This window comes from Vulpes vulpes, chromosome 4 (genome assembly GCF_048418805.1).
Source record: "Vulpes vulpes isolate BD-2025 chromosome 4, VulVul3, whole genome shotgun sequence".
Lineage (NCBI taxonomy): Eukaryota > Metazoa > Chordata > Mammalia > Carnivora > Canidae > Vulpes > Vulpes vulpes.
Genome location: NC_132783.1, coordinates 25,519,440 through 25,527,472, shown reverse-complemented (window position 1 = coordinate 25,527,472; position 8,033 = coordinate 25,519,440). Strand labels below are relative to the sequence as shown.

The 8,033-nt window shown below is 59.5% G+C and overlaps 1 protein-coding gene across 1 annotated transcript; it reads left to right on the top strand.

Moving 5' to 3' along the window:
* Window positions 1-387: 387 nt before the first annotated feature.
* Window positions 388-5,086, top strand: LOC140598733 (uncharacterized). Its single transcript, XM_072757261.1, has 5 exons — window positions 388-501; window positions 546-736; window positions 1,526-1,610; window positions 4,387-4,555; window positions 4,683-5,086. Exons 1-5 carry the CDS (start codon window positions 388-390, stop codon window positions 5,084-5,086), a joined length of 963 nt encoding a protein of 320 aa, XP_072613362.1.
* The last annotated feature ends 2,947 nt before the right edge of the window (window positions 5,087-8,033 follow it).

Sequence of the window (8,033 nt, the reverse complement as noted above, 5' to 3'; positions counted from 1 at the left end):
GATTTGTCAATTTTATTGATATTTTTAAAGAAACAAATTCTGTTTTCTTGCTCTCTGCTGGGTTCCGCCCGCATCCACATGGAGTGCCACATTTTGAACGTCCCGTGCCCGTATTTGCAGACGCAGGCGTCTCAGGGCCAATGATGTGCTAAGTCACCTGGGATCTCAGCGCCAGCAGGTGGTGGAGGCATGACCACATCTCGGCCCCACACCTGCCCCGCCAGAGAGCAGGCTGAGGGAATGGAAGAGCTTTTTCTTCAATAAGTGGAGGATTTGACATTTATTTTTTTCCTTCCTTGGTGGCAGCAGATGGCATTGAGAACCACATCAGAGAAACTCAGACACCGCTAATCGTTCTCTGCGAACGTCATCTACACCACGCCGGGCATGCGTGTAAACAGGTACATCGGCCGCCTCCTGGAAGCGTTCCAGATGGAGCTGGAGATGGCAGACCTGGACTTCTTCACCCTGAAGTACAAGCAGGCTGACCGCGAGCTCAAGGTAGGTGGAAGGGGCCCCAGGTGCCGTCCCCCACCCGTCTCCAGGCGGCGTGGTCCCCAGGTCCCAGGTGCCGCTGCGGGGACCCTGCATGTGTCCTGGCAGCTACAGCCACTGATGGGCGGTCTCCGTGTCTCCCAGTACCACCAGCTCCAGGACGGGATTTCACCAGTGCCGTTGTGCTGGCGCTCATCCTCACCGCCCTGTTCGGCCTCATCTACCTTCTCATCATCCCTCAGTAAGTGTGACGGGCCTGGCCATCAGGGCAGGAGGGTGCCAGAGGCCCTTCCTCGTCTGCTCGTTGCCCCCGTCGTCCCTGGCACCGAGACGGCATGAGCCACAGCCTGTTGTCCCCTGGTTGCAGTCAGCCGTCAGGCCCTGGTGGCACACGTGTGGGATGCTCACGCTCAACTTCTCGTGTGTCATTTACACAGTTCTAAGACACAAGATATTTTCAGCGCCTTTCCATCTGCCCAACGTGTACCCTTGACTTCAGGACAGATTTTCGAGGGACGTTGTTTCTAGGTGCGCGTCATCTTCAGATATGTTAAAGTGAGAAATAGTGGCCTCTGGAAAGGAAGACAAACGTAGTAATTTAGTAATAATCAGTTACCCAAAGTCTGAGTTTGGCAGTGCTTGTTTTCAGGAGGAAAGTCCACTTTCCTTCCAGAGAGGCCACTTTCTTAGACCCCCTGGTGGAGTGGCTCTCCTTGGGTTTCCAGAGTTTCCAGGAAGCACAGGAAGCTGCTCCGTTCCCAGATGCTGTAAACACGGCGACCATCTGATGGCCCGTGTGGGGATCAAGCTTTTCCTAGAAAAGCTGCTCCCAGATGACTTGGCCCAGGAGGGCAGTGCCCAGCAGCAGGTCCTCCATGAGGGAGGGCCTCTCCATGGGCCCCGCTGGTTAGGAGTTGGGGGGAAGAAAGAAAGGGTCTTGGTGGAGCAGTCGGGGGTTGGAATTGCGGGCACTTGTTGGGCACACCTTGCTTGGCCCCAGCCCACAGTGACCCTGCATCTTCTGTTCTAGGAACGTGGTTGACCTCTTGCTCCTGGTGTTCTGCATCTGCTTCCTGGTGGCCTGCGTCCTATACCTGCACATCACTCGGGTCCAGGTGTGTGTGTGTGCATAAGTCCAGACCTGCCATCACCTGGGTCCAGGTGCATGTGTGCATGTGTCCTGTACCTAGACATCACTCAGGTCCAGGTGTGTGTGCGTGTGTACTGTACCTGTACATCACTTGGGTCCAGGAGTGTGGGTGCGTGTGTCCTGTACCTGCATATCACCTGGATCCAGGTAGTTATGTGTGCATGTGTCCTGTATCTGCACATCACTGAGGTCCAGGAGTGTGTGTGCACGTGTCCTGAACCTGCACATCACCTGGGTCCAGGTGCTTGTTGTGTGTCTCCCTGACCTGCAATCCACATGGCCCAGGTGCCTGTATGCCTGTGTCCTGTACCTGCACATTACCTGGGTCCAGGTGCCTGTTGTACTTCTCCCTGACCTATGGTCCATGTGGACCTATGATCCGTGTGTGTGCATGTGTGTCCTGTGCATCACCTGGGTCCAGCTACTTATGTGTGCTTGTGTCCTGTACCTGTACATCACCTGGGTCCAGATACTTATGTGTGCATGTGTCCTGTACCTGCACATCACCTGGGTCCAGATACTTATGTATGCGTGTGTCCTGTACCCGCACATCACTCAGGTCCAGGAGTGTGTGTGCATATGTCCCGTACCTGTGCATCACCTAGATCCAGGTGTATGTGCGTGTGTGTGCTTACATCCTGCTTGTGACAGGTACATGTGTGTCTTGCATCTGTATATCACCTGGGCAGGTATGTGTATTTGCCTGTGTCCTTTACCTGCACATCACCTGGGCCGGTACATGTGTGGCCTCCGCTTGTCCTCTTGACAGGACGGTGGGGCAGTGGAGAGTAGCAGGAGCTCCCCAAGCCCTTTTGTGTGCTGGATCCTGCTCGGAGTTCCAGGAGCGCCCCTGGGACACTGGGCAGGTGGTCCATAGTGATGGGATGAGGGCCGTGGGGTGTTCTGAGTGGAGAGTCCCTCAGGGCAGGGAACCAGCGATCCATCATACGCCTGCGTGGTGGACAGGACACCTGTACAGTGGAGGGTTCTCTGTTGGCTTTGCTGCTGTGAGCTTTGGGGTGGGGGCTGGGCTGGCTCCATGGGTGGCTGTGCTCCTGGGACAGCGCTCGGTCCCAGCCCCGCTGTGGCTCCCCCGTCCGTGTCTTTATGCACCCCATTACCCTGCTTCACCCCATGGCCATGTCCTGCTGACTCAGGATTCTCTTTGTGTAATTGTTGGAAACGGCAACTTTTTAAAAAACTAAATTCGCTTTTATCCACTTAACTTCTTTGTTCTTCATTGGGAACTTTTTTTTTCTTTTAATTGAAAAGATGTTATATATTTAAACCAATTTCCAGTTGTTTGTTCTTCATAGGGTGATACGTGGTTTGGAAACTGCAATTTTCAGATTTAAATAAGATGGTGTTTTCATGTAATTTTGGGGGAGAGTGTGACAGGTGGAGCTGACTCGATGGCCTGCCACCCCCTCCCGGGGAGCCGGGAGCCGGGTGCTGTGACGGACATGTCCCTCCTGGCAGAGGTGGCTTAGCCGAAGCATGTGGAATTTGGAGTGTCATGGCCGTTGGTGCCTCTGCGCTAGCTCTGAGTGTCCTCCCCGGGGTGTGGCTCAGAGATGGTGTGGAGGGGTGGCAACCAGCAGGTGGGGCCCAGCCTCAGTGGAGGGAGGTACAGGTGGGCGAAGCTGTGCATATGGTTGAGCCAGGGTCCATGGTAGCAGGGCCTCCGTGGGAAAGCACGAGTCAGCTGGGCATGCACTTTCCTCTGGGACAGGGCAGGAGGCCACAGGCAGGGCATCCGGGCTGCTGGGCCAGCCCCATGGCCCCCTGGGACCTCCATCCTCCCATTGGCTCCCGCATTGCTGGGGTTGCTGGCACTGGGAACTCCGTGCCTCCATGTCCCTGTCTGTGATGCAGGACAGAATTGAGTTGATATGCACCAGTAGCGGGAGCCTGGCACACAAGGGGAGAAGCTGGAGGACAAAGGAACAGGGTCAGTGGGGCCAGGAGGAGGCCAGGAGTTGGGGATGGGGGGGGCCTGCAGTGCCGTGGGCCAGCAGAGCACGGGCATGAGGGTGCAGGGTGAGAGCTAGGAGGGGCCTGAGCTGGACCAGGTGGCCACGAGTGCCAGTGGGAGCAGGACAGCCAGCCCTGGGTGGGGGGCAGTGGGACCAGGGCTGGCCGCTGGGCAGGAAGGGACTGTCTGCGAGCCTCTGCAGGTTCAGGTATGCTTTGCTCTGAGGGCGCTTGCTGGAGCCTGGGCAGACCCATGTTGTGAGCAGAAGGGGTGGACGCAGCCTCGTCCAGCACAGAGGCTTGCACAGGCCCTGCCCCTGGCGACACCTCATCCTGGGCCGTAAGCTCCAGGTGCCCGTGTAAATCAGGCTGTGTCGAGCCCAGGGAGGTGGCCATGGCGGCCACGGCTGCCTGTCTCACACACCCTCGGCCACAGGCTCAGGCTCGGGATACCGGCACCGTGTGCCTAGGTCGATGCATGGGGTCCTGGCCACAGCACCCTCCACGGAGAGGCAGGTATCCTGTTGTGCTCCGTGGCATCGCTCCTGGTGGCCTTGGCGACGTTACACACCTGTTGTGCTTACAGGTGGTCACAGGGTCATTGCTGGAGTTGGCACGGCTGCCTTTCGTGTGGATGGTGTGGCCCAAGGACGTGCAACCACGGACAATCCGCCAGGCCATGTTTGATGGCTGTGCTTAACGTTCCGAGGGTTTTCTCCCGGGTTTGGAGCTGATGTGCTGTTTTTTTTTTTTTTTCTGTATTACAGCTATTTTCCACGGATGTGTTTGCTCCACGAGTGTATAAGCAAACTGACCGTAAAGATGAGCAGCGACCAGCCTCACAGCTAGGAGAGGCCACATGGAGTCCACGCGTGGCCATCGGTCTCCGTGACCAGCAGCGTTCACTTTTCAGAAGAGCGCGCTACCCCGTTACATGTGAGCGAACGCGTATGCAGGCTCAGGAGTTGGGGGCGAGACGGGGGGTGGGTCTCAGCACCCACGCTGGCAGTCCCGCTCCTGCAGGGCTGTGGGCGTGCTGGCCGACAGGACCGTGGCTTCACAGGTAACAGAAGAGCCAGCTCCCGTGGCATCTCCCGCAGAGAGCCCGCAAGCTGCCCTCCCTGCGCCCTGGCGTCTCCAGTCAGCCCCAGGAAGCAGCATGTCCTAGCATACTGTGTAGGAAGGTCCCTCCCCAGGACCTGGCCTTCCTCCTCAGCTGGGCTGGTGCCCATCGCCGGGGGAGTCTGGAACCTGCGGGCCAGGAGAGCGAGGACACGAGTAGAAAGCAGGTGGTGGGCGGGCGTGGCCCTGCTGCACGGTCCTGGCCACCCCCGCTCCCAGCTGCAGCGTCAGTCCCATCCTCCTGCTGCTGCCGGGCCAGTGACCGCTGCCTCAGAGGTCTCAGGGCACGCACGCCCGCTGGCTCCTGGCTGTGGGCAGCACGTGCTAGAGGGCAGCGGCCCGTAGGCTCACTGTTGGCGGGGTCCCATGGGCTCGTTGGGGGGCCGTCACCTGCCCTGGCGCGTGGAGTTTTTGCGCCCCAGTCCGCCCATTTCCCCTTCCGCCACCGTCTGGCTTTCAAGACCTCTTGCTGCTGAGCCGGGTCCTTTGGAGTCCTCGGTCAGGAACCCGTCCCTCCGGTCACACTGCGACCCTCCGCCATGGGTGGCCGTGGGCCGGGGGTGGTAGCTCTTCGGGGCACGGCACTGGGGGAGGAACCCTATGCCGACCTGTGCCGTGTCACAGGCAGCAGATCCAGGCTGGTCTTACCGTGCGCCTCTGGCTGTGTTTATGACTGAGGCTGAGAGTTCTGACGTTTCGACAAATGTTTCGGGGGTCACGGGGCACCGCCAGGCCCAGACAGCACCCCAGCGCCCAGGAGGACGTGCCTCAGCTCTGCAAGGGCGGCTGCCCAGTTGACACCATCCCTGAATCTTCAAAAGGCCATTTCCACATCAGCAAAGCTGCTGTGTCCAGATGGGGTGGGGGTGGGGCCGTGGCAAGAGCAGCAGCTCCAGGCTGTGGGGTCCCCTCCCTCCCCCATGAGAATGCCGGGCCGCAGTAGGCTCGGCAGCATGGCTGGGGTGAGGGTTCTGCTGGCTTTGGGGCCTGTCACTGGGCGGGGAGGGACCCTCGTTCCTGGCATCCCTTCCCGGGTCCCCGGTTGGGAGGAGCTCGGCTGGTGGGGGCTCCCTGCATCTCTGGGGGCCACTGGGCCTCGGCGCTGGCCACGGTCAGGTCGGCTGAGGCAAGCGGGCCCCGTGTCCTGAATGTCACCTCCTCCGTGTCTGCAGAGCGGGCTGTCCCTGCCCCCATCATCACACTGCATCCGCCGAGGTCCCCGTGGGTGCTGTTCACATGGGACACGGGCACTTTCCTCCCACTGAGACCACTCTTTCCACATACGTGTGTCACGGCAGTGGCTTCTTTGGCACACTGTTCTGGTCGTGCTCCTTCCGAGTCCCTGCCTGTCCCTCTGGGGCTGGGGTTCACCTATCGGGGCAGCCAGCCGCTCTGGGGGCTCCCACCCACCCGCGAGCTCATGAATGGAGAAGGCCCACGAGCTGGTCTGTGTCTGCTGTGGGCTTGTTGCCGGTGGGCCTGGAGATCCCCAGGGCGGGCAGAGGGCAGGGGAGACACCTGGCTGGGGTAGGGGCAGGAACCCTGGGGCCCTGCGAGTGTGAGCAGATGACTGCCCACGTCTCCGATCTCATGTGGCGGGGGTCTTGGCATGGAGCACCCAGCTGGCCAGGTGTCCACGACCCTGAGCTGGGCCTGTGACGAGGATGACAGGTCACGCAAGGCCACAGCACCCCGTGGTTCCTGCTAGCCTGCGTCCTAGCCCTGGCGTGCTCTCTGAACCCGGCGAGGCAGTGTGCCCAGCACTGTGCACTCCGCTGTGCTCAGTGGCCCCGAGGCCTGGGTCCCAAGACACCGGGTCCCTGTATGTCACTGTGCACTGTGGAGTGAGTGCAGGGGAGCTGGCGCCCGGGCAGCCGATGGAGCAGCACCGGGGTGCCCTGAGTGTTGGCGGTGTGACAGGCGCTCAGCGGGCGCCCCGGGGCAGATGTGACCGAGGCCAGCCCCCGGCGGCTCGCTGGCTCTCCCATTTTCGCCGAGCGTCGTGTGGCGCTGGCACGTGTGTGGCGGGAGCAGAGCTGTCCTGGGTGAGTGCATCCAGGACTCGTAAGTCCCTGCTCATCAGTAGGACATCCAGGAGCGGCTAGCGCCCGCCGCGTGTCCCCTTCAGTGAGTAGAGCACAGAGGGAGTGCCAGACCAGAGGAGCCACGTGGGCAGATTGTGTCCCCCGTGAGGCATCATTGTCGGAACCCACCACCCATTGGCCAGTTGGCAGCCAAATGGGAATGGCGCATCCGCCCCGCAGGCTGCCCCCGACTCTGAGCCCCGCTTGCACACTCCGGGCTGCCTCCCGCTTCAGCCTCCCTGCACCCCGGGCACAGCTTGCTGAGCATCGGCCGGTGGCCCTCCAGTCACCAGTGGCCACCAGAGGCCAGGCCTGGGCAGTGCCTCCAGGGGCTCCTGATGTCCACAGCCGGAGGAGCCTTACCCTGCGTTTGCTGAGCGAATGCGTGAGCAGCGTGTGCCTTGTCGGCCGGGCAAGGGTCCGTGGGCACATCTCTGTCCCGGCCAGGGGCGGACACGAGATTGGACAGGGAGGGAGGTGGCTAGTGCGAGGTGTGAGCAGTCGGGGCTGGCGCCACTGCAGGGGGCTCCTCTCCCTGAGATCTGGGGGCCCAGCGTGTCTGCGCAGTGTGGCAGCATCAGGCTCAGGAATCCTGAATGGAATCCGGAACTGTGGCTGCGCCGTGGGAGTCCCGTTGGACCCAGAAGGCCAGCTGGTGGGGACAGGACGGTCGAGACATCCCCAGGGGAGGGCCGCGGATGGGGCTGGCCCTGGCTGGCTGCGGGTCTCATCAGCGTCTTGTGCAGGGTCCCTGCAGTCTTTATATTAGTTTTTGTTTCAAATTTCATGAGCGTGAATCTAAAAAGAGCTTTGCGCTTTTATCCACAAAGTCACATGTTGACTATTGCAAAATGTATTTAAGCTGCCTTCTATTAAGCGCGCAGGCACTTTTAGAAAGATTTTATTTGAGAGAGAGCAAGAAAGAGCACAATTTTGGGGATGGGCAGAGGGAGTGGGAGAAACAGACTCCTTGCCGAGTGGGGAGCCCGACGTGGGACTCGGTCCCAGGACCCTGAGATCATGTCCTGAGCTGCCCAGGTTCACCCAAATAGATTTAAAATAAAATTTCTAGTAACAAAAACAGTTTAAAATCTATGTGAAGAAAATGATAAAATTTAAAGTACCTAAAAAAAGACACAAGTATGTGTAAATCCTTATTTAATATAATAACAATATATGAACTTGCAAAACACATGACATAGTAAGGA